This window comes from Furipterus horrens, unplaced genomic scaffold (genome assembly GCF_987537825.1).
Source record: "Furipterus horrens unplaced genomic scaffold, mFurHor1.1.pri manual_scaffold_17, whole genome shotgun sequence".
Lineage (NCBI taxonomy): Eukaryota > Metazoa > Chordata > Mammalia > Chiroptera > Furipteridae > Furipterus > Furipterus horrens.
In genome coordinates, this window is record NW_028327187.1 from 9,191,035 (window position 1) to 9,217,980 (window position 26,946).

General features: G+C 43.0%; 1 protein-coding gene and 1 pseudogene across 1 annotated transcript in view; both read right to left on the reverse strand.

Annotated features, from left to right (window-relative positions):
• Window positions 1-5,885, reverse strand: part of LOC149990462 (polycomb complex protein BMI-1 pseudogene) — a 55,036-nt pseudogene extending 49,151 nt beyond the window's left edge.
• A 593-nt stretch (window positions 5,886-6,478) lies between these two features.
• The window catches only part of OPHN1 (oligophrenin 1), a 237,036-nt gene continuing 216,568 nt past the window's right edge, over window positions 6,479-26,946 (reverse strand). The window contains exons 21-25 of the mRNA XM_090264307.1: window positions 26,487-26,813; window positions 14,407-14,572; window positions 12,793-12,843; window positions 8,782-8,823; window positions 6,479-7,565 (exon numbers count right to left, since the gene is read on the reverse strand). Coding sequence (XP_090120433.1) covers window positions 8,790-8,823; window positions 12,793-12,843; window positions 14,407-14,572; window positions 26,487-26,813 — 578 coding nt within the window. The 3' untranslated portion in view covers window positions 6,479-7,565; window positions 8,782-8,789. The remainder of the gene's footprint in view (window positions 7,566-8,781; window positions 8,824-12,792; window positions 12,844-14,406; window positions 14,573-26,486; window positions 26,814-26,946) is intronic.

Below are 26,946 nucleotides of genomic sequence, written 5' to 3' on the forward strand. Positions count from 1 at the left end.
TGTGTCCACCCCACCTTTGGTCCCTCACTACAGCTAGATGTTGCTTGGTCAGCTCTCTCTGACCTCCCCCTTCTACCTTCAGATCTGGAGGTGGCTGCTGAGAGGATACATAGCAAGAATGGAGGTAGTTATCTGGAGGACAGGGACCTTTTATTTTCTGAAATGATAGGATTTAATTTATAAATATACATCTCAGCATATAGACTTTTCTCTTCCTATCAGAAACCGGATCTACTCATTGATATTGGACATATTTTTATATTAATCTGTTATACTTCCCCATCCTTGGCTTATCTGCTTAGTGTTTGGAACACTGGTTCTCAGCTCTGGTTGCAAATTAGAATTCCCTGTGGTTTTTTTTTTTTTTTTTTGTTTTGTTTTTTAATAAAGGACTGGGACCTTGATCATAGGTTATGGGAGCTGGGCTTGAGGATCATAGCACTGTCTGGCTCAGATACAGATAGATGGGTTTCAGATCCCTTCACATTGGCACCAAGTCAGCAAGAGCAACATCGGTGGCTCCACGGCCACAGCTCCCTAACCCACAACTGAAGAGGTATAGATGTGTACATATCTATAGAGGCCTTGGGGATTTCTGGAAGTCTGGGGTGGGAAGGGGGTAAAATATGGCCTGTATTTCCAACCGAAGACAATCGTGTGAATGGGGGAAAGCTGATGATCACCAGGAAGATCCTGGCTGCACCGGTATCCCCTCTATCACCAGGGCCTGGGTATTGGCTATTACCTTTTGCCAGGGATCATGGTCCCTTGAACATAATTTGTGCAGCTTCTTTATATTCTCCAAGACTGACTGATTGCACACACACTCAAATGCCCAACAATTGTGTTATGTTGTGAAGAGACAAAACCACTATTTTTGGTATTAGACACATCTGAGATCAAATCCCAGCACCACCAATTAATATCTGTGTGATCTGAAGTCATTTAACCTTGTAGAGCTTGAAGTTCCTTATATCTACAATGAGGATAACACACTCTGTGCCAAGGCTGTTGTAAGAAATAAATGAGAAATTCAGTGTAAAAGTGCCTAGAAAAGGGTCTTTCCCTCCTCCATTGACTAAATCTCTCAGCTACCAGCCAGTATCCTAAAGCTTGCAGGGCTTGGAAAATATAAGGTAATACTGTGAATTCAAAGCCCCTCCCTCCCACTAACTAAGCCCCTATCATCCTTTCTCCCTTAGAATCATGCGGGCCTTGTGGTCTATAAATGACCTTCTAGGCCTTATATGGATCTGAGGCACATTTATTAAGAGTCTCAGTCCCATTATCATTTTGCCTCCTTTGCACTTCTGGGCACCTTCCCAGGTTTCCCCCCCCCCCATTGGTATGTTTATTTAGAACACACTTAGGGTTTTTGAATGAGGTTGAGATGGACCCATCTAGGGGTGCCTCTGACATTTCAATCAGAGATTTGTATATTTATTACAATTTTCTAGTAGATGGTCACAAAGTATCATGCTTGAGCAAGGAGTGCTTTTTCTCATTCATACAGGCTCCATATAAGCTAGAGATGGTCATACACCTTCACTGTCCCCAACTCGCTTCAAGCACTAGCCACCCCCTTACTTATTCCCCATTTTCCGCATCTCCAGCAGCACAGCGCAAACAATGAAAAGTCGTTTTTTGTTTACCCAAACACCAGTTCAACAGTGGGTTTTGGGGTCTTCTGTGTTAGAGGAGTTTTCGGTAATGAAAATATGCCATCTTTGCACTGGCTCAGGTCTCCTACAGGTCCTCCACTTCTATCTTAGCTTTCACCATTTACTTTCTGTGGGACTTTGGGCAGTAACAGTCTTCTGGATCTCAGTCTCTTCATCTGTAAATTGGGACTAAAGTGAGGTGGTGGAGAAGCTCAGAGACCATATACAGGCATGGGCAAAAGTAGGTTTACAGTTGTGAGTACACGAAACACAGAGTACATTCTTGTATATTATTCATTAATGATCATTATTATTTATTGGTATTACAACTGTAAACCTACTTTTGCCAACCCCTGTATATAAAATACAGGTAATATGCCTGCCTGGTGGTCATACCCTAACTCTTAGGCCCAGTCTTCCAGGAAGGCTCTCCCACTTCACGCTGAGCACGTGACACACATTTAGCAATGTTTCCTTCCCCTAGTCACAGAGGACCCCCAACTCCACAGTGGGCCTTGTTTCAATTCTCAGGGCCCCGAATTATAGAAACACAAATCATGCAAATGCTCTGAATCAAATTCTCATAACCTGTCCACTTCAGAGCTGAGTCCCTTTTCCCCATTGTCACAGTGTGAACAGCCTGGCTACTTAGCTGCCAATGCTTTTTTCTTAGAGGTTTTCAAATTTTTTTAAAGGCTCTTTAGATCCATTTCCTAAGGCATTTTGTGACGTCTTATTCACTTCAGGGAAAATGTGATTTCTTGCTGGATATAAGTACAACCTGGACAGTCAAGAGCCCAGGGTTAATTTCCAATTAAGTGTAAAATCACTCACATCAGAATAGTGCTTCTTTCCTATCTCCCCACAAAGACCACCCACCCCCTCACTGAGTACCCTTGGAGAAACACAATAAGCACAATTGTAATGCCAGTAGGAGTGCAAAATGTAAGAGTGACAGTAAGAAGAAAGTGAGAAAGATAACTGATCCTCAGAATAGCATAAGCGGTGCTCAGGAGGGTGAAGGTACCCAAGCCACATCACCAAGAATTGAGTTGTCATAGGAAAGAGCCCATGTCAGACCTTAAGACATAGGAATCCTCCAGACTTGACTTTTGGCAACTGCACAGTGCAGAGCAGCTACGCCTGGGATTAAACTCATTCATGAAGGAAGAAAAAATTGGCGACGTTGGGAGGGGAGCTGAGCCAGGTTTGGGGCCAACATCAATAGGGTGGTGGGGATCATGGTAGCTAGTTATGGGGCCAAGAGACAGGACAGTTTCTAACCAATCAGCTTACACTGCATTGAAAAATACAAGAACTCGGACTTCTGGCCAAGGTGGAGGCGTAGGTAGACACGCTTTGCCTCCTTCCACAACCATAAGAAGGATTACATCGACCTCAAAAGAAAAAACAATCAGAACTACCAGGAAATCGAACTGCTTGAAAGATATAAACAAGTAATACTCATCCAGACAGGTAAGAAGGCAAAGCCTGGGTGGAGAGGACACGGTGTGGTGCTGTAGCGGTGGTGACGGTGGTGGCGGTGGCAGCGAGGCAGTGTATGTAGCAACCATTGAAAAGAGCAGTCACACATTATAAAAGCTGGGAAGGACACCTGAGGAGCACAGCTCATGGTTCCAGAGCCGGGAAAATAAAGCCTCATTGCTTCTGGCTGTGAAAAACAGTGGGGGCTGGGGCAGCTGAAGAAACGGCCAGTCTCTCATGAGTCTGTTTAGAGCTCCCCCCACCTACCCCCTGCATCCTAGAATGTCCACAAACCAACCCACTCTGGGAACCCTCACATGGCAACAACTAGAGGCATATGGGAAGTAGGTGAAGTGATGGTAAAAGGGGTGAGTTCTGAACAAGTGGCATTGTTCCCTCTCTGACCCCTCCCCTATATACAGCACCACAAGGTGGTGAAACTGGTTGCCCTGCACTGATAAATACCTAAGGCTCCGCCCATTACAATGTAAGCGGTGTGACAGCTCTACCTAAGACACAGGGGCAAGCCATCAAGTTGAGGAGACAGAGAAGTATGGCCCCAAATAGGGAACAGGTCAAGGCTCCAGTGGGAGAACTAAGCAACAAGGAGATAGCCAACCTAACAGATGCAGAATTCAAAACACTAGTGATAACGATGCTCACAGACTTGAAAGACATGATTATGGCAAACGCATAAGGGAAGAAGTAAAGGCTGTGCTAATTGAAACAAAGGAAAATCCACATGAAACCAATGGTGAAGGGAATGAAGCAGGGGTTCAGATGAACGATTTGGAACATAAGGAAGAAATAAACAGTCAACCAGTACAGAATGGAGAAACAAGAATTGAAAAAAAATTAGGAGAGGCTTAGGAACCTCTGGGGCAATTTTAAACATACCAACATCCAAATCAGAAGGAGAAGAGGGAGAGCAAGAAACTGAAAACTTATTTGAAAAAAATAATGAAAGAAAACTTCCCTAATTTGGGTAAGGAAACAGACATACAAGTCCAGAAAGCACAGAGAGTCCCAAACAAGCTAGACCCAAATAGGATCACACCAAGGCACATCATAATTGAAATGCCAAAGGTTAAAGATAATGAGAGAATCTTAAAAGCAGCAAGACAAAAGAGAGTTACCTGCAAAGGAGTTCCCATAAGACTGTCAGCTGATTTCTCAAAAGAAACTTTGAAGGCAAGAAGGGATTGGCAAGAAATATTCAAAGTGAAGAAAAGTAAGGACCTACAACCTAGATTATTCTATCCAGCAAAGCTATCATTTAGAATGGAAGGGCAGATAAAGCGCTTCCCAGACAAAGTAAAGCTAAAGGAATTCATCATCCTTATTATAACAAATGTTAAAAGGACACATTTAAGAAAAAGAGCAAAACTATGAATAGTAAAATGACAACAAACTCACAATTATCAACAACTGAATCTAAAAAGTAAAAACAAAAACAAACTAAGCAAACAGCCAGAACAGGAAGAGAACCATAGGTGTGGGGATTATTTGGAGGGTTATCATCAGCTGGGGGGCGGGGGAAGAATGCAGGAAAAGGTGCAAGGATTAAGAAGCATAATTGGTAGGAACTAAATAAACAGGGGGATGTTAAGAATAGTATAGGAAAGGGTGAAGCCAAAGAACTTACATGCACAACCCATGGACATGAACTAAGGGGGGGGGGTGCATTGCTGGAGGGAAGGAGAGTATTGGGCAAAGAGGAGCAAAGGGAAAAAAAATTAGGAAAACTGTAACAGCATAATCAATAAAATGTACTTTAAAAAAAAGAAGAACAGGTCCTTAAGAGCAGAGGCAGAAGAGGAAGTCAGAGGAAGGGGAAGCAAAAGGATTTGATGTGCCATTCATTGCTTCCTTGAAGGTGGAGGGGACCACATATCAAAAATGGGGACCTCAGTCCCACAACAAGGAAGTGAATTCTGCTTACAACACGTGAACTTGGAAAAGGATCCTGAGCCCCAGCTGACAACCACATCCTGGCTGATACCTTGATTTTAGTTCAGTGAGACCTTAAAAAGAGGATCCAGTCACACTATGCAGAACTTCTGACCTATAAAAACCCTGAGAAAATAAAGGGATGATGTTTTAAGCTGCTTAATTCGTAATCATTTCTTACAACAGAAGTAGAAAACTAAAACAATGGTCCTGGGCCTTAATTTGCACATCTGTCAAATGGGGGCAAATTACCTGCTTTTATCTACTTTATGGGACTGTTATGAGGACAAAAGGATGGACGAAAGAGTGCTCTGCAGTGTTTCAAGTCATAAAACTGTTAGGATATACTCCAACAGGGAGGAAAAATCAATCTGTTTTGAAGTAATTGGGTTGAAGCAATTAAAATCTTGGAGCTCCTGACATTTCCCAGAAAAGCAGCACAGCATAGGGGAAAACACAATGACTAGAACTCAATCTATTTCCTATCCGTGTGACCTTGGGCAAGTTATGCCACCTCTATGAGCTTCAAGGAAATGAGAGAAAACTCCTGCTCATTTCCCTTCTGCCACTCATCTGTCTGGGTGATTCTCATGCCCATTAACTAAAGACAACTGGCGATGATCTAACCCTTTAAAATGGGGAAACAGACTCAGAGTGGAGAAGGAACGTGTCTAAGGCCACACACCAGAGCTCTCCCTAGATGATATGGCTGTGTGAGGCTCACCTGAAGCAATGAGTGTGCACAAGCGACGGGAACAAAGCAGTATCCAGATAAGGCCTATTCGTCATCCTCCCCAGTGTGTGCTCTGCTACTGGAAGCAGATATCCTGATTCTGGTCAGCTGGTCACCCAAAAGAAAGCCGAGTTCGAAAACCCTTGGGTTGGCACTCTGAGCACCTGTTTTGTGCCATTGGTGTTGGCATGGGAACACAAGCAATGACACTTGTTCTAGCAGCTTCCCTTTAACAAACAGGAATCAGCAATGTGTGCCCCTCAGATTTCTCACTAATGAGCCCAGCTGTGTTTTCGTTCTTTTCCAATGGTTTAGATGGCAAGTGAGGAAGACCAGGAGCTTTTGTCTGGGAGTATTTCACTTGGTGGAAAATATGTGGGGATCAAGAAAAGAGGGTGAAATCCAAACCCCCAAAATAATAAGCACTAAAGCCATCCACCATAGTACCCCTTGCTAGGTAAGTGTAGTGTAATGCAAAAACCCTTGAGTAGGAACCCAAGGACCTGGGATCTTCTTTAGGCATGGCTCCTAACTTGCTCTGCCTCAGTTTCCCCAACAGTAAACTAGGCAGTTAAGAGTAAATGCTTTTGCAAGGCCTTTCCAACCAAATACTTTATGGGTAATAAAAAAAAGTCTTTTATCTCAAGGCTGTGGTTCGTAACCTTTATTGGGTCACAAGCCCATTTGAAATTCAGTAGAATGTTATGGACATCTCTCCAGAACAGACACATTGTCCTGGAATTCGTGTGTCATTTCAGAGGCTTCATGAAGTTCCTGCATCCATGGGTGCTGGGTTAAAAACTGGTTCTTTCAGGAGATAGAAGAGCTTAACTGCAGAAGGCCAACACGATGTAGCGTGACAGCTGCCTAGCCTCAATCCATCTGAACAGTTTTTCCCAGCATTTGACCCCAAAGTGGACCTCCTACAGGACAAACACCATCTCCCGTTTTTAAAAGAGCTGTTCTCAGCTTTTCTTTCCTGATTTCTTGGGAAGGAAGCTGTGAGGAGAAAACAGGCAGATGATTCATTCCAACAGACGGAGGCTTTGCCATGCAAAACGTGCTTTGCAGGTCTGTCTTATGCGGCTGTACACAAGAGCAGGAAGGCCACCTTCCTGAGTCCACATGGAAGGGTTGTGGGGGGCATCACCCAAGTTGTCTAGCCCCACAGGAACAGACAAGTTCTTGGCAATACATTGCAGCGTCAGAGCTCCAACCTGGCACCAGGCTCCATATCATCAGTAAGAGACATGTTACGATTCTCCAATGTTTAGCAAATGTCCAACTCCCCTGCTTCCAGGTTAAGTAATGGTCCCAACCCAAGTGGCTTTTAGTTCCAGGGTAAGACCTTTGAGATCAGTGGTTAGCCCCAAATATTTGAGTTCGATGTCCTTTTGAGGAGGCAGGAAGTTCAGCAAAGAGTTGAAAACTGAGTTCTACTCTTCAGCTCAGGTGGACGGATAACTTGGTTTCTGCAGAGTCTGGCTTTGAGGGAGTTCAGACATTCACAGTCCACGGGAGCTCAAGATAGACATTCTGAGGGGATCAAGACAGAATACAAAGGAAAAATAAACCTGTTCTAGGACACGTGCCCCCTATTTATAGCATCCAAGAGCCTGAAGGTGCAGGGCCAGGAAGGAGCTGCTCTTCAACACAAAATGACTCAGCACACAAGGGTTTGAAGAAGACCCTTCTGGAACCTGGAAAGGGTCTTCTGCGGCCAAGGCTTTTACAACCTGAAGGGGAAAGAAGAGAGTAGGGAATTAGCTGGCATGGGTCAAGCACTTAACAGTGGGGCCTCTCTTGGTAGGTAGCTAACCATAAAATTGGTAGCTCATCTTCTGATTAACAGGGGCTGGCTTGGAAAAGGCCCCTGTGATTCTGATTCCATGAAAGAGGCCTAAGACGGTGCGATACTCAGAAACAGAAACCGTGTGCTGCCTTTGGCCTCCACTCTAATCCCCACAAAATCTGCAGGGGATTCAGAAGCCTGATACCTCTGAGATTATCCCCCACCCACCCACTGTAACATGGCTACAAACTTCCTTTTACTGGGATTTCACCTCCATGAGGGCAGTTAAGGAAGGAGCTTATGTACCTATGCACCTCTGAAGACTGGCAGTGATAGGAAAGAAAAGGAAGCCTGGGGAGCGTATGGAAAGCGCTGCTCCAGACACCGGGATCTCATGTATGTGTACATTGGTTCCTGTTATACCAGCAATCTGATAGCCAAGCAATCAGAACTCCTCGATAAAGAAATTTTCATCATCTCCATGGCTCCTGTTGACCTTAGCAGTTACTTATCCCCTCTGAACCTCAGTTCCTTTATTTGTTGAGTTAAACATACACAGTATCCTCCTTACATCTGGCATTCGATATGGATCAAGGGAGCTAATGAATGTGGAAGTGCTTTACATTGGACAAATATAAAGGACTAAGAAGGCAGTTTCGGCAGGGGTAACACTGAAATAGTGATTTGGTCTGAAGAAATGAAGTCTTTCTACAAGTACTAAGGTGGACTCCTGGTACCTGCTATAATACCAAAAGAGAGGTTATCGATCTTCTTATAGACCCAAAGATTGCCAGAGTTAGAAGGTTCCAGCCTTTTCATTTTATAGATTGGGAAACTGAGGCTCAAGAGAAGGAAATGTACCTGCCTAAAATGTCACAGCCTAGAATTCCTAATGAACTTGATTCAAAGGCAATGTATAAAACTACCTTCTAGTTTTGCTGGGGGAGGAAGGAAGGAAGGAAGGAAGGGAGGGAGGACCGGAGGGATGGAGGGAGGAAGGAAGGAAGAAAGAGAGAAAGAAAGAAAAAATGAAAGAAAGAAAGGAAGGGGAGGAGAGAAGGAGAGAAAGAAAGAAAGAGGAAGGAAGGAAGGAAGGAAGGAAGGAAGGAAGGAAGGAAGGAAGGAAGGAAGGAAGGAATCAGGGGTGGGAGACTACATACCTGAGGCCTCAACTCTCGTCTCCAGGAAGTCTGCCTTGAGAACTGTGGGTAAAGGAGGAAAGATATTTCGCTAAGACTCTAGAAATCAAAACTGGAAAGGCAAAGCAAGGGTAAGGATACTACTTCCAGGCCAGCGTCAATGTGGTTATTTTAAAAAATGGCTAAGTGATTCCATCCAGATATTTCAAAGCACCTAGTTCCATGCTTATAGGTTGAGCTACCTCTCTGGCAGATTTAGAGAGCCCAAGTCTCTTGGACATGAGGACATCTTTCATGTGCCAGACTTTAAGTGCCAGGCTATGGAAGCCTAGGGGAGCCCAGGGAAATTGACCCAAGAGCAGACGCTACATTCTGTATTCATCTCTAAAAGGGAGAACAGCAAGGAGGGAGGCAAATGTCATGTGAATCATGAATCTTCCTTTGACTTGAAGATCAAACCAGCCTTGCCTGGCCTCTTAATGTGCTTAGATCAATCTTAAATTAGCCTCACATAGGGACAGCTGGGGGGAAACACAATCCTGAATAGTCAAACCCCATATACTGTGGCCAGAATGTCCCAGACAATAGCTGGTCCCAGGGCTCTCAATCACCAGCAAATATGGAGGACCCACCCCCCCAGAAAGAGTTTCTATTCACATTTTGGTATTACTGAATGCCCCCATCTCAAAAGTTCTACCCCTAAATCTCTGTAGGTCCAGCCCCAACTACTAGTCTAAGTTGCAGTTACCTAGTGGACATGTCTATCTGGATGTCCCATGGAGTCTTCAAAAACACTGTGTCCAAAATTGAGCAGAGCAACTTATTGAGCTGTTCCTCGATGATTTATTGTTGTTACCATCTCTTTAATTACCCAAGTTAGATATTTCTCTCTTAATCCTTCTCCAGTGTTCCATGTTGGAAAAGTCAACACGGTATTATTGAATCTGCAGCAAACCCCTCTCCTTCCAAAAGCCCTGGCTGGGTGGCTCAGTTGGTTGGAATGTCCTCCTGTACATCAAAATTTTGCAAGTTTGACTCCTGATCAGGGCATGTGCCTAGGCTGTTAGGTTGTGAGTTCGATCTCGGGTTGGGGAGCCTATGAGAGGTGGCTGGTTAACGTTTCTCTGTCACATCTAAGTTTCTTTCTCTTGCTCTATCTCTCTCTCTCCCCTGCTCCCTTCCTTTCTCTCTAGAATCAATAACCATAACCTCAGGTGAGGATTAAAAAAGAAAATCTCTGCTTCCATTTCATGCCTACCGGCAATGCCGTAGGTCAAGGCCTCATCAACTCTTGCCAGGATGATTAGCCTCCTAATTGGTCTCTCTGCCTCCAGTCTTGACTTTCCCATCTATCTATCTTTCCATTACCAACAGAATGATTATCTATACAATTCAGTCATCTCTGAATATACACTATCATGCTTAAAAGTCTTCTATAGCTCCCAATGGACTACTGTATAAGGACCAAATTCCTCAGTATGTCATACAAGGCCTTTACATCTGTCCCCAGTACACCTCCCTGGCCTCACCTCCAGCTAAGCTTCCCTCTGCTCACCGCCATTTTCTAGCCAAAGTGGAACGCTAGTCACTTCCTTAACCTGTGTTGCATACGCTGTTCTCCCTTACTGAAATGTCTGCCCCGTCCCTCTCGATGAACTACCTCTCATTTTATTTTGAATTTTTAAAAATTGTTGTGGAAAGGAGATGAATGAGGGAGTGAGGTCATTCAAATGTCAGATGTACAAATGGGAAGCAAAAAGGTTAAACAGAGGATCATTTCCATTAGAGATGAGAGAAGAGCCTGGCAACAATCTCCACAGACAGGACTGACTGTGGCTAGCCCAAGGAGCTTGACCAGCTTGCCAGCATGTAGATTTCAGTGACACAAGTGGTGGCTATTAAAATGTGGGTGGTTCCCTATGTAAATGCTGCTTGGGAGGAGCCTGTGGGTGCCTAGGATGCTGGCTTCTGACATACTGAACGTTAGGTGTACCCACTTTGATCTTACCGGCACTTCCTCCAAGATGGAATCTGGAGACAAAGATTATATCTAGATTCCAGAGGCCTAGACATAAGATAGGTAGAGTGGTGTTCCAGCCCAAAGTGCCCCTTTATGTTGTGGTTGAAGACTTCTCTGACCCCTAGCTGACAAAGCCCAGACAGAAGTTACCAATCTTCCCATGCTCTCAACACCAGTTTGGCTATAGTTTCCATATTGGAAGTCAGTCTGCCTTAAAGATTCTATTGGACTTTGTTCATGCCCCTTATTTATTTCTTCCCAATGTCTTGGTTCTCTGTCTAAGACTACCAATCAATCCCTCACATTTTTTGGTGTATTTCTATTTATCTTTTAAGCCCTAGAACAAACAGACATCACCTCTTCTAAAAGCTTTCCTTCATATGTGCCCAGTTCATTATGTTAATTCTAGTTTCCTTCCTTTTATTTCCTTGGTATTTATTTCTCATATGGCTTATTCTATGAGGGAGAAAGAACCACCAGGAAGTAGGGACTAGTCCTGCTTATAGATGGGTACTTTATTAAGAGTCTCTCTCTCATTTCCTCTTTCTCTCCCTCCCTCCTTCTCTCCCTCTCTTTTTATCTGTTTTTCTTTTTTACAAGGTGGACATTTCATTAGGTCTGCTTCAAAAAGTCCTAGATGAAAACTTTATTTTCATTCTATCATGAAGAGAAATCTGGGGTGTTGACCTTACTTTTATTCTTTGTAATGGAATAAGTGGTAAATTATTGTCCAAGGAGAACTTGGCCCTGCCTAGGGTTCCCAGTGACTGACTGCTAAGCAGGACTAGGGTGATCTGCTGTGCAGAATCACGTCCTGGTGAGGCAGGTCCCATAGTTTTGACTAGATGATGTCAAACCTACCTCAGTTCACTATTGGTAAAGGCACATTGTTCTACTTTTAACCAACCACCTAGAAGAGTTACACTCCTATCAGCAGTCCAGAAGCACAATTTCAAACTTTCTGACAAGTAACGGGGAGAAAATTCACAAAAGAATGCCTAAAGGCTAAGCAACCATTTGTCCAGGTGTTCTTGGCAAAATGGTGACAAATGCCAGACCTTGGACAGTCTGCATCAGCTCTTGAGAAGAAGGAAGGAGGGAAAGGAGTAAGGGAAGGAAGGAGGGAAGAAGGAAATAAAACAAAAAAAGATTCTTAGGCACTACGCTTAGAAATTCTGTTTTAATGTGTCTAGAGTGAAAGGCAGGATTCTGTGTTTGCTTGTTTTTCTCTTAGATTTCTCAAGGTGATTTACATGCACAGTCAGTTTGAGAACAACCACCTAAATAGAATGTTTACCTCTGAAATGAGGGCCATCCATGCTTATTCTAAGGCTGTTGAAGTTTGAGGATGGCATTCTATATATTCTTGTCAGCTGCCCTTTAAGAATATCATAAGTTGTAAATAAGTAAACTCACGTGCACACACAAAAATAAGACCTACATTGAGTATTGAATGCAAAGTTTTTGTAATGCTACTTGGCATGTAAGTAGTGTGTGTGTGTGTGTGTGTCTGTCTGTCTGTCCATCTGTCTGTCTGAGAGAGAGAGAGAGAGAGAGAGAGAGAGAGAGAGAGAGAGAGGAAAGAGAAATGGCAAAGCAATAAGGGAGGCAAAGAGAAAATATCCAGAGACAGATAAAGAAAGAGACACGTGGGGAGAGAGACAGAAAAAGTGAAACAAACAGATAGTGAGACAGAAGCATAGACATGAGTATAAGCAGAAAAGCACATAGAGACAGAAAGATACAGAATGATAGAGACACAGGAAGAAACAGAGTGTAAGAGGGACAGAGTGACAAAAGACAGAGGGACCAACAGGTATAGAAAAAAAGACAAACTCACGGTAAGAAACAGGGACAGAGTTGTGGGAAAGAAAGGGACAAACACAGGAACAGAGAGTCAGAGATAGAGACCCAGAGAAATGAGAAAGAGAATATAAAGGAGCAAATGAGATCCTTATGATGCATTTATTAGAAAGTGATTTTCTTTCTCTTCTGTAGCCTGTGTCTCTTACCTTCCTGTTTTCCGGGAAGCTGTTTCAAAGAACCTGGTCCTGGAAGCCACCCTGTAAATAGAAGCCAACCAAATCCCTTGAGTTAATTTGGAATACATGTGAGAACCAACAGCCAATGGAAGAACAAGAGAATATGAACCAGATGGAACATCAATGCCAGGCCATGGCCAAGCTTGCAAAGGACCAGGGTCTGAGGAAAAACTCAAGTATCAGAATGTGAAATGGCTCAGAGACTATAGGTACCCTCAAGGCTATGGTTGATACCCACTGGTTCAGAATGGTCTAAGTATGTTACCCACTTACTTAGGCTATTCATGGGTTTCAAGTATAATTTTTGGCACTGTGTAAATACAAGGGGGACACCCCAAAACCCAGAATTATCTTCTGGAGGGTGGGCCCCTTGTAGTATAGGCTGACCAACCCCCAGCTGAGTGTTCTAGGAGCCCATCTGTATCAGCGTACCAGCTGCCATTGTTGTGAGAGGCTGTGTTTGGCTTCGGTGAATTTTTTTGAAGACTCTTTCAATGCCTTTGCCCATTTCATGATGGGTGATTTCCTAGCACACCTGTCCACACCGCACTAAGTGTTCAGCAGTTTTTGACTCAAAATGACATGACCCCCATGCCCCACGCTCCCATTCACCCGATCTTGCCCCGAGCAACTTGTTTTTGTTTCCTAGGATGAGGAAAGTCCTCAAAGGGAAACGTTTTGCTGATGTGAAGGAGGTGGAAAAAAAAAAAACAACGCAGAAGCACTAAGAGGCATCAAAGTCGACAAGTTCAAAAACTGTTCTGAGCAGTGGAAAAAACATCTCAATAGGTGCATTGCACCAAATGGAGAGTCCTTTGAAGGTGACTGAAGTTTAAACATATAAATACACAGTTTTTTATAATTAAGTCCCAGGTTTTTTTTTGGGGGGGGGGGTCCACCCTTGTACACTTAGCTAATGAGTCAAAATGGTGAAAGCTTTTAAAAAATTTGCCCATGTCACAATTACGGAAAACAAGAGACACAAGAAAAAGAAACACCAGGAGGAAATATACTGAGAGGGATCCCAGGCAGTGAGTGAGGAGAGGCCGGGCCAGGCTGGCTGTGGCCAAGCAAGGCCACTCCCTGAGAACTGCTGTGGCCTCACTGTAGCGGCTTTAGCTCTGGCTCCTTGGTTTGCAGCCCAGCCTCATGGGAGGCTCATACCCTGCAAAAGGCTCTCTGGAGGATCTGAGTCATATTGGAAGCTTTTTAAAAAATATTCATTAAATTACCTTTAAAACCAGTAGCAATAACAAGAAAAAAAAGAAGAATTTCCAGAGCAAAGGGAGCATGAAAATCAAAGGTAATCTTATCACCCGTCAGAGTTCAGGATAGCGAGAAAGAATGGGTCTCCTATGAGACTCTAAGGTTCAAAGCCTTCAACTTTTGGGAAGTCTCTCAGCCTTCAGTGTTGAGTGGAACACTCAAAACAGGGCTGGTCTGTGCATTCCCCTAGACTATAAACTGAATGATGCCCAAGGGCTGGGCACTATTTGCCTTTCAAAACCACAGTGGTAATCCTGACAGCATTCCTGGTGGCCTAAGATGGGTCTTAAGTCAAGAATGAGGAATAACCCCACTTACACAGATGGTGGGATTTCCCCTGCATTGCCAGCTACAGTATCTGGCTTTGGTTCTGTTTTCTGGGGAGTAGCTGCCCGGCAGAAAGGGTCTGGAGGCCTCACTGGGGGACGGATGATGGTTGGCTTTTCTCCTGGAGGCCGCACTTTGCTGAAACTGTCAGAGTCTCCTGGAAGAGAAAACAACACCAAGAACTTTGATGGTTAGCCAAGTGGAAAACTATGCAATATCAGAGTTATCTAGGCCACCACCCTTGGCACCCATGTGTTTTTGGTCACTAACAACTCTGCTTGGTTTTTGTTTTAAATAATTCTTCCAGCAGCTATCCCTTCAGAAAGTCTGTGTCTGAATGCCAGCTCCGAAGTTCATAGTTGTGTGACCCAGGGTATGTCACGTCAATTTGCTGAGTCTCAGTTTTCTTATCTATATAATCAAGACCAATAATAATTACTTTACAAAGATACTGAGAGACTTTCATTGGGCGCTAACATGTTTTGTATAGTGCCTGGCACATAGTGGGTGCTTAGTCAATGTTTGATGATGAATTTGAATGTGCTAAATTCATCATCACCAAACTCAAGGCTTTCTCACTTAGGCCTTGACTACTGTAGCAGTCTCCTAACTTGGCTTCCTGCCATTGTGTCTCCAGTTTCCAGGTCAGTCAGTATAAAATAAATACACGTTCATTTGTATAAGACAAGTCTGGCAGCAGCATGGTGAAATGGATGCAGTTACACATTGCTGGTGCCACTGTACACTGGGCTTATTCTATCTAGACAGCCATCAAGAATTCTGGAACAATGTGGATGAAACGCAAAATCGTACATATGAGATAGCCCATACTCGTTGATCCAGTCGATCCACTTTGGGGATCAGGTCCAAATGAATTTAACCCAAAAGAAAAGAAATGAAAAACAACTGGCACAAAAAACATGCTTCTTAACAGACCCAACAACAAAGGCTAAGCAAATGAGTCGATTCTTACAAGCATTTAACCAACGTGCATTATGCATGAACTGACAAGAACTTGGGCCAGGTCAGAAAATATATGCATAGAAAATAAGTGAACGAAAGTCCACAAAAAGTGTCCACGGCCTGATGAACACCATATGGAAACAGACACATGCACGACTGTGCAAGAGTGTTAGTAGATCTTGATGTCCATTCAGTTTTCATTAGTAAATCTTGATATTCATTAAGCTTTCTTCTATAAAAAAAATTTAAGATCAATGTAAAACACATTAACTTGAATCCATATAATACTGTTGCAAGATTTACCCTAAGTAGTTTTACATTGTTTCTCTCCTCCTTAAAAATCTTTCCAGTGGCTATTAAATGTACAGAAAAAAGTTCAAACTCCTTAACATAAATTCAAGGCCTTCTATGAGCAGGTCCCAAATTGTCATCCCAGGCACTAATTCTGGACCAGCTCCACTCTCGTCAAATTGGTCTCCTCATTACCCTATCGAAGCAAGGTCTTCACTGTCACTTCTGGGTGAAACAGTATGGCACAGTGGAAAGTACAGAGAGCCTGCAGTTGGGGGTCAGACCTAGCATTGAGGCCATTTCCTGCTACTTCCAAGCCGTGGGACCCTGGCCAGTTATTTTATCTCTTTGACTATCAATTTCTTCATCTGGGAAATAGGTGATAACCCCTCCTAAATTAGATGGCCTATAGAGAATGCCTCGCATACACCAGGGGTTAAGTAAGTGCTAGACTCTGTCCTAATTCTTCAACATATGCCCCTATTCTCACGTGTGAACTGGATTGTAACCATTCCTCAACACTCAGCTCAAATCTTGCCTCTCTGAACACTCCAGCTGGTATAGCTAATCCCCATTCATGTAAGCACTTGTGAAGTGTTTATATAGTGCTGTGTGGTTTTTTTAGTTTTTTTAGTTAGCCATTCTCACAAGGAAGACAGACACGAAAAGAAGTAATGGTAATAATACAGTGTGCTTAGTGTTCTAAGGGAGGAAGGAAACAGGTACTATTCATGTACACCCATATAAATTCTGCCTCCCCATCTAGACTGTATCTTACATTTCTGGACATGCCATTCCTCTTAGCACCAGGTTAGGTACATTGGAAAAAATGACCCTGATTATAATAACAATCTGATTTTTCTAATACACCTTATTATACCCATCAAAGCACTCTCCCAGAAAACTATTTGATGCTCACAATAAGCTTGGAAGAAAAGATCGGATGGACGTTACTTATCGTCCCCATTTTACAAAGAAGGAAACTGAGGTTCAGAAAGGTGAATTGACTCACCCACAATCACATGGGTAAGCGGTAGAGTGATGACTGCACCCACTGTTCTTCGTAGGGTCTGCTTTTTTGTTATTATTAATAATTAAAAATTAGAAATAATAACAGTGGTAGTCATAATAAAATAACCAGTAAAATTTTAGCTACCTTTTCACTGAACACCTGCTCAGTTCCAGGTACTGTGATACTATACTCAGTACTTTATGCATAAATTCTCATTTATCACTGGCTATAACCCTGTAAGATAAAGTATTATCTCTGTTCTACAGATGAGGAAACAGAGACGCAGAGATGAGAGGTAACCTCACAGTTAACTGGCAATAGATCCAGGTCCATCTGATTTCTGATGCCCATGTATTCCCAAGTACCAATGGTTTTCAACTGTGGATACACATTGGGAACATTAAAATGTACAGTACCTTGGCTCCATCCTCAGAGATCCTGGTTTAATTGACTGGGGTAGGACCCGGGTATGGGTATTTTTAAGAGCTCCCCAGGTGGTGCAATGTGTAGTCAGGATTGAGATCCACTAGATCATATAATGCAGCTCGCTCACTGCAGATCACAGATTACCAGATCTGACAATGCTCTTCCATTTCTGATTACTGGAGGAGATGTTGGACAGGAAGCATAGGCTGCAGTCAAGAGTCAAAAACACTTCTACCTGAAGCTGTGTTCATCCTAGGGTTATCACTTCCCTTGGTAAGAGAACCAGATATCAATCTCCCTAAATATGAACCCCATTCCTTCCCAAGTTATAGCCATATCTAGATGGACATCAACCCAAAGCCTTGGAAAACAAATGTCATTACCCTTGTGTCCTCCACAGTCCTTTACTGGGAGCTCCAACTTGATGATCAATTACAAGTCAAACTTTGAAGTAGCAGCAAAGAGCTTTCTTGATTAAAAGAGCCCAATGTTTTTATCTCCTGACTCAAACTTGCCACCATAAAGCCACAATGTCAAACCGAGGGGGCAGGGATGGAAGAGTCACATAACTGGGAGTTAAGAGACCTAGATTCCAGCCTTAATACTGAAACTAACTTCCCATGTGACCTTGAGCCAATCACTTCCCTACTTGCACAATGAGGACTTGGGTTGGTTTCCAGATCAATGTATAATAGGCCTGTACACATAGATTTCTCCCTGCTGATTTTATATGCTGCTTTCAAGTACTCTGGAACCCAAGTCTAATCATGTACTTATTAAGCAGCTTGGGGAAAAAAATCTCTAGATAAATAGATAGATAGATAGATAGATAGATAATTAGGCTTAGACTTAGATTTGGTTTCATAGCTCCCCAATGCTTGCAGAATAAACTCAAATATTTTTGAGCTAGAATTCACTATCCTCTTCCATTTGGTATCAACTGATGTTTCTTTTCCTTTTTAAAGATTTTATTTATTTATTTTTAGAGAGAGGGGAAGGGAGGGAGAAAGAGAGGGAGAGAAACATCAATGCGTGAGAGATACATCAACTGGTGGCCTCTCGTACGCCCCCAACTGGGGACATACCTGGTCCACAACCCAGGCATGTGCCCTTAATGGGAATCAAACCAGTGACCATTTGGTTTGCAGGCCAGTACTCAATCCACTGAGCCACACCAGCAGGGCTCAACAAATGTTTCTGATCTACATTTCCATCACTGTTCTTCACTTATCCTACAGTCCACACAAACAGTATTATTTGTTGTTCCATGTACATGTCTTACCATTTATCAATCAGATGCCCTTTACCTTATTCCCACATGCCCAGATTTGCATCATCCATGAACACTCAGTTTAAGTAATGTATCTTTCTGGAAGCCTAAGACGTTCCAAGTTCCTTTGTCTGATTACTAAGGTACTAATCTTGTCGTACTCTGAATCAGACCTGTTCGTTTTAGTGGCTCTATCCCCCCCTATTAGGATGGGAATGACTTGAGAGCAAGATCCAGGTATCATTCATCTCTGTATTCACCAGAGGCCCAAGTACATTACTTTTCATGTAACTGATGTGTAAGGACAATTTATCGTGTAAAGAAAAATGTAGTTCTGTGCATGAAAACAACAATGAGAAAAGCCTTCCCTTTTTAAGTTCCCACCTGTGCCATCTGTGGTACATGCAGACATGATATACTCAAATTTCAGGGCTATTCTGAAACCTAAATGGACAGATATTCAATATACTGGGTATTTCTTGAGGCCTTTTGTACCCAGCCTTATGTGCTCATAAGAAATGCACACAAGTGACCTAACATAGACTTCACCCTCCAGAGGCTTAAAACTGAGTTGGAGAACAAAGTTACACTTATTGGAGATGTGTGAATACTGTAACTCGGCATCTAAGTTAGAGGGTTAAACGTGGGTGGGGAGAATGCCTGGGACAGGACTGTCAGAAAGCTTCGTGGAAGGAAGACGACTTGAGCTGGATGGACCTCGAGGGAGGGCTAAGATGGCTTCCTTGCCTCTTCCCCTCAACAATGGTCCTTCTCTTTCTGGTTGTTTGTGGCATGGTCAGGGACAGGTTGCGGGTGGAAAGAGTAGCTCTGAGCTCTTTTATGGCATCCATATTTGAGGCCAGAATATAGAAATGTATACCTCTACCACTTTCCTTGCCTGCCATTTCTTGGGAGGATGTTACCCACCCTAGTAGCACTATCATTTTTTGAACTTCTATTATGTTACCAGCTACTTTCTATACCTAATTTATAGTTAAACCTCATAAAAAGCCTGCTTGCAATGTAGGCCTGGGCCCCACTTACAGTTGAGAAAACTGGCTCCAGGAAGTGAAATTCGCCTAACTAGGATGATGTAGTTAGTAATTAGACTCCTATAAAAGCAAAACTGCTGCCGTTTTACTGAGTACACACCATGTGCCGAGCATTTGGATGTTTCATTGCTACAGCAGCCCTGTGGGAACAATTATTATATTCATTTTACAGACAAGAAAACTAGGGCTCAGAGAGATTGTGGCTTGTCCCTAGAACCCAAGTCACATGCAAGACTCCACGAAGCCTTTGAGTCTATGGTCTTTCAACCAAACTGTATTTCCTCTTCATTTCCTTTTAGCATTGGTCCACAACCTCACTTTTACTACCAGTTTGACCTCCCTCTCCAGCCCAACCTGTTCTGTTACCTCCTTCCCCACTCTGTTAAATGACTCCAATCAAAGGGTCTTAGCATTCGTTGACGTCATGGCTATTAGTCTTCAACCTTAAGCAACTTTCTTCCGCCTTTCCTTATAGCCATCTCTACCCAACCTGAGGACACGGAGTAAGGCAATATTGTTTCTTCATGTGGACTCCCCCAGTCTTCTCGAATGATATCTTTCTGTCTATAATTCTGCCCCATACTCACCTAAAAAAGGCCTCTTACCTTCTTCAGCCACTAACTGCCCTTTTGGATCAATCTGGAGTTAAGATCCAGGAAAGGCAGAGAATAAAAACCAAACACAGTAGATTTTTATAGCGTAATGAATCCAAACAAGAAAATCTGGATAACGGCCAGCACAGCCCATCACTGCAGAGCAAGTCTGTTCCGAATACTTTGAGAGCAGATGTAAATGCCAGGCATAACATTAGACACCCCAGTGGAGAACCGATGGTTCGGGGACAGAGCATGGCCTAACAAGCACTACTTCTGCAAGCCCAAGAGCGCACCGTGACAATGCAGTCTTTTCTCTCCCATAAGACAGACGAAAAGAGATAAGGAGCGCCCCCCCCACAAGCCCATATAGCACAGGGTCCCAGTGTGGATGTATTCCCCACATCCATCTCAGAACATCAGAGAGTAAAGGCCTCCTTGTCCTCTGTTCCTGCTGGAATTTATTCTCACCCCCCACTAGTACAGGGAGCACACTGGACTGGGACTGACTGCATACATGCCAGCCTCACCATGAACCTCTGGGAAACAGGAACCATGGCCTTTCATGTCTGTGTCTCCCATTGCATAGCACTATGTCTGAATAAATGAATAAATATATGCAAGTATATGTCTCCCCTTTCCCCAAAGGAAAGCCTGAAGTCTCTTTGTAGAAGCTACACAAATGCCCTTCCCAAAGCCAGGCTTGGTAACAGACAATAACCTCAAAGGAAGGGAGGAAATTGGGCTCGGAGAATTTTGCTTCCCCCAAATGAATGGTTCATTTTTGGGAGGGATTATCATTATTATTATTATTATTATTATTATTATTATTATTATTATTTTAATTTTTTACTGTTATTCTGTTACAGTTGTCCCAATTTTCCCCCTCTGCCCTCCTCCTCTAGACCACCCCCCTCCCACAGTCAATCCCCACACTGCTGTCCATGTCCATGAGTCATTCATACATGTTCTTTGAGTTAGAAAACATGAAGGGGAAGGTAGCTAAAACCACTTAAGAAGTAAGAATGTGGTACCCAAGAAGTCTAGATTCAAGCCCTGTGTGTACATCTTACAGTCTGGGTGGCTAGGCAATTTATTTCTGATCGCCGAGCTTGTGTTTCTCCATCTATGAAATGGGGAGACTAAAACCCATCTCATAGCCCTATCACAATGACCACACACAACAGAAGAAGAGAAAGTAAAGTATCCAGTCTCATATCTGGAAGAGAAAGGGGCCCCTGACAAAGTTACACCAGCAAACAACATTGATCTTATTGTAGAGTTGACTTCCACAGAACAAAGCAATTTAACACGCACCTTGCTTTTGCTGTTTCTAATTGTTATGAACAAAGTCAGACACTATCAAGTCCACTGAAGTATTGGATGAATGCAAGGGGTGAAGGTGAAAGACTGGGCAGTGGCATAGCTGGATCACTCAAGGAATGAGGTCTGTGCACTTGACCTTCAGGACAACAGACAAAATTATCTCTGAACAACAAAGGTGACAGTGAGTGACAACTGCAAGGTGTAGAGTGGGTCTGCCTAAGTGACAGCTCCCTCCCTCTGACACTGCCATTCAAGCTGCTGGCCAGCACCTGGAACATAGCTTAGAGTCAGAGCTTTGTGTGGCTTTGGTTTGATTGATACTTGTCCTCATGCCTGGAATCTCTCACTGGAGGGGCAGCCAAAATGGGAGGAAGGGGAGAAGTAGGAGGTGGGAGTGGGGCAAGGTTTGATTCATTTCCCACCAAGGTCAGAACTACTACCTCCAGTCATGCTTTCTGTGGCCAAGGCTGGAGGCATGTGGGTTTGACAAAAGCTGCATCGCACTAACCTGTCGCTAACTAATTTGCGGCAGAAAGCAAAGCCACGTAATGCTGTGGAAGAAATTTCTATAGTCTGGCTGACCCTGGACAGTCCAATCAGTACTTACATTAGCTGAAACCATTAGATCAGAGCAGCGGCTACCAGCTCTGTGGAGCGCGACTGCGGAGGCAGGGGGACAACGGAATGCCACGGGATTTAACTTTGCAGCAGAAGACACTTTAGGAGGAACTGATAGGGAGGGCTAAGTTACTGTGTGTGCTGAGTTCATAGGATCTGGCTGGCCTTAAGGCTTGGCGACAGGCAAGATGAACTTTACTGTGATGCACACAAGCAAAGTTACACAACTTTCTACCAGATTGATGTGAAGGTCAATATATGACATAAATTGAAGCAGATGTGAACATAGAAGTCTGGCCTTCCTTGGCTGCTTCCCAGAAGAAGCAAATTTTACCCAGGGGAAGGGCAGGGGGGAGGCAAGTCCATCATAGCATATTTTGAATATTGATTTATGTCAGATATTTCTTTTTTTTTTTTTTTTTGCTATTCATTTTTAACCCTAGCAATAATTCTGTGGCATAAGCTGTTTCTCCCATTTATAGGCATGGAAATCAAGGTGAAAAGGGGTTCACTAGCCTCCCTATAATCATACAGATGCATCAGTGGATTGAGCCACAGAATGGATGCAGTCAGTTACTGAGGGAAAATCTTAAGGGACCCCCATTGAAGAGCTGTTACTGAGCTGGGCCCTAAGACAATGTCACCCACTCATACCGCGACTGTTAGATGCGACAGCCTATGGGAGAAAATGCTGCTCAGAAACATTCTCTGGTCTCAAAAGCAGAAGAGCTGTGCTTTACTTGAACAACCGGCTTGTTGTTGTTACCTTAAAAACTTGGAATTAGATAACCACTGCGTTTTTGTTTTGTTTTTTTTTTCCTTTTTGTTTTCTCTAGAAAGTTTGGAGCCAAATGTTCCCGCAAGTGTATATGGCTTCATGGCAAGCACTTTGCGTACTAACTCCACTCCTTCCATCTTCCTGCTATTACACCATTTTCCGCTCTCGGCCTCAACTTTTCTTACCTGGACGCTATAACCTAAGGCTGAGGTCCACACACTTTTTCTGTAAAGTTTCAGAGAGGTGATATTTTAGGCTTTGAAGGCCACAAAGTCTCTGTTGCCAGTACTCAGTTCTGCTATCGCAGTGCAAAAGCAGCTCCAGGCAATATGTAAATGAGGGGGCATGTGTCCTTGGACATGGAAGTTTGCATTTCACATAATTCTCATGTGTCATGACGTTATTTTTCTTTTGAGTTTTTTCAACCATTTAAGGCCATGGTTAGCTAAGCCATGATAAAAGGCCTCAAGCAGGCAGGGACCCGGTCTGCCTTATTCATTCTGACATCCTCAACAGAGAGAACAGGGCCAGGCACACAGGAAGTACTCAATAAATATTTGTTTATTGAATAAATCATTCTTACTGCTTTAAGTTTTTGTATTTGTTTATATTATGAAATGGCTTAAATCATTTTTGGAACAGGTCAGGATATTAAACATAAGGCACACTTTTAGAAGGTTATCTAGCTAGAAAGTAAAAAGAATCAGGGTTTGGATCTAAGTCTATGGGATATCAAAGCCCATACTTATTCCCATTATACCATCCTATCTTCATAGATGTATACTTCCCGCCAATTCTCACCATATTAGCCCCAACCTCCCTACATGAGTCTCCAATGTAGTAGCCCATTAAACTCTCAGAAAGCCAGCTACATCCTGAATTTGTAATTTAAAAGGTTCAGAGTTTTGCAGAAGCTCTGCCCCTTTGTCCCTATTTATACAAAACTGGAGAGTGAGAATAAGAAAACAATAGGATCAGACTTCCGGCCAAGATGGAGGCATAGACAGACATGCTGCATCTCCCTCTACAACTAAGCAGGAATACAACTACCTCAAAACCAGAAGTTCCAGAAAATCAAACTGCATGGAAGTCCAACAAACAAAGATATAAAGAAGAAATACTCATCCAGACAGGTAGGAGGGGTGTGGAGAGGACATGGTGTGGTGGTGGCAGCAATGGCTATGGCCGGCCAGCAGAAAGCACAGTCACATATTTAAAAAAGTAGGAAGGGACACCAGCACCAGACCAGACTGCATAGCTCACAATCCCAGCACCAGGGAAAAGAAAGCCTCATTGCTTCTGACTGTGAAAACCAGTAGAAGTTGGGGTGAAGGAAAAAACTGCCAGTCTCTCAGAAGGGTCTGCTTGTTTAGAGGGACCCATGGTCCTAGAACATCCACAGACCCACCCACTCTGGGAACCAGAACCAGGGCAACAACTAGACAGGTGCCAGTCCCATACAGGAAGTGGGATAAGTGCCTGGAAAAAAAGGCAAGTGCTGAGCAAGCAGCATTGTTCCCTCTCAGATTCCTGCCCCACATACAGCGCCACAACATGGTGAAATGTGTTGCCCCTTATAATGTAACAGGTGCAACAGCTCTACCTATGACAGAGGGGCAAACACGAGGGTCTGTCAAGTTGAGGAGACAGAAAAGTATGGCCCAAAAGAGGGAGCACATCAAGGTTCCAGTGGGAGAACTAAGTGACGAGGAGATAGCCAACCTAACAGATGTAGAGTTCAAAGCACTAGTGATAAAGATGCTCACAGACTTGACATATGTGTTTGAGTATGGCAAATGCATAAGGGAAGAAATGAAGGCCATGCTAAGTGAAACAAAGGAAAATCCACATGAAACCAATGGTGAAGGGAAGGAAACTGGGGTTCAAATCAATGATTTGGAACATAAGGAAGAAATAAACAACCAGTACAGAATGAAGAAACAAGAATTGTAAAAAATGAGGAGAGGCTTAGGAACCTCTGGGACAACTTTAAATGCGCCAACATCTGAATCACAGGGGTGCCAGAAGAGGAAGAGCAAGAAATTGAAAACTCATGAGAAAAAATAATGAAGGAAAACTTCCCAAATTTGGCAAAGGAAATAAAATACAAGTCCAGGAAGCACAGAGAGTCCCAAACAAGCTAGACTCAAAGAGGACCACACCAATACACATTATAATTCAAATGTCAATGGTTACAGATAAAGAGAACATCTTAAAAGCAGCAAGAAAAAAGAGAGTTACCTACAAAGTAGTTCTCATAAGACTGTCAGCTGATTTCTCAAAAGAAACTTTGAAGGCAAGAAGGGACTGGCAAGAAGTATTCAAAATGATGAAAAGCAAGGACCTACAAGCTAGATTACTTTATTCAGCAAAGCTATCATTTAGAATGGAAGGGCAGATGAAGTGCTTCCCAGACAAAGTAAAGCTAAAGGAGTTCATTATCACCAAGCTATATTATATGAAATGTCAAAGGGACTTACTTAAGAAAAAGAAGATCAAAATTATGAACATTAAAATGACAACAAATACAACTATCAACAACTGAATCTAAAAAATAAAAACAAAATCCAACTAAGCAAACCAGAATAGGAACAGAATCCCAGGTATGGGGATCATTTGGAGGGTTATCAGCTGGGAGGGGGAAGGGGGATAAATGGGGAAATGGTGCAGGGATAAAGAAGCATAATTGGTTGGTACAAAACAGACAGGGGAGAGTTAAGAAAAATATGCGAAAGGGTGAAGCCAAGAACTTCTATGCACGACCCATGGGCATGAACTAAGGCGGGTGGGATTTCTGGAGGGAAAGGGGTTACTGGGCAGAGGGGAGCAAAGGGGAAAAAACTGGAACTACTGTAACAACATAATCAATAAAATATAGTTTAAAAAAAGAAAATGATAGTTCACAGATTCAAAGCTTCTTATAAATAAGGTAAGGTGGTAGTTGTACCTTACTGAAAAGAAAACATAGGTTTTGGTTCCTACCAGACTTGGTGAGTTTTAGAACGCAGCTCTGCCAGTTAGTAGCTTTTGACAAGTCACTTACCACTAGGAGCTTAAAACTGTTAGTAGAAAAAAAAAACACAACAATAATACTTTCTTCACTGTAAGGTTCTGAGGATCCAAAATGGCATATCAGTTCCCAGTATAGTGCCAGGCATGTAGAAGATAGTTAATAAATGGCAAGAGTAGCAATAATATTAAAAAATAGTAACATTATTATTAATTTAATCCAAAAATAATGACTGCTCACTATGTGACAGGCATTATTCTAAACACTTGGGATATAGGGGTAAAGTAAACAGGCTGAAAATTCTTGTCCTCCTGGAGCTTACATTCTGATAATCATTGTAAATGTGTTTTGTTTTGTTTTTTTAAGATTTTATTTATTTATTTTTAGATTCGGGGAGAGGAAGGGAGAGAGGGAGAGAAACATTGACGAATGAGAGAAACCTACATTGATTGCCTCTCGCACACCCCCAAATGGGGACCTGGCCCTCAAACCCAGGCATGTGCCCTGACTGGGAATTCAATGAGCAACCCTTTGGTTCACAGTCCAGTGCCCAATCCACTGAGCCACATCAGCCAGGGCATGAGTAGTTCTTATGTTCTCATCTACCATTCCAATATTAGTGGTAGTAAAATGGAACAGATTTCTACTTAAATATCTCTCACTTCAGAGAGATGTCAAGGTGTGAAGTAATTGGGTTCAGTTCTGGTTCCCACTGGATTTGCCAGCACTTACCTTCCTTATGATGAGGCAGTGGCCGAGGAGCTGGTCTCTTTATGTTGAAAGAGGGCGCCTTGGTGGGCCCAGAGCCTGGCATAATAGGTCCATTGGTGGCCTTTGGCATGGCCTTGGTCCCTCCGTCCTGCAGCCTAGACACCAATTTCCCAACGTCTACCTCAGGACAGGAATCCAGTTTGCCATCTGAAACAAGCTTGCTTGGGGACTTCCTCCCAGGATCAGCTTCCCCACTCTTCTGAAGAGACAGGTTGGGATATTGTGGCAGTTTGGGGGGTTCTATACTGTTGGTGATAGTACCATTGGGTGTTTGATGTTGGATTTCATCTAGGAAAAGACAGTGCAAAAAGGGAAAATTAATGATAACCTTTATCATTTTTGTTTCACACATGCATACGTGGTATTGAAAAATTGTACACATTTTCAAAGGAGCTATGATTGTGGATAAAATCAACAATAC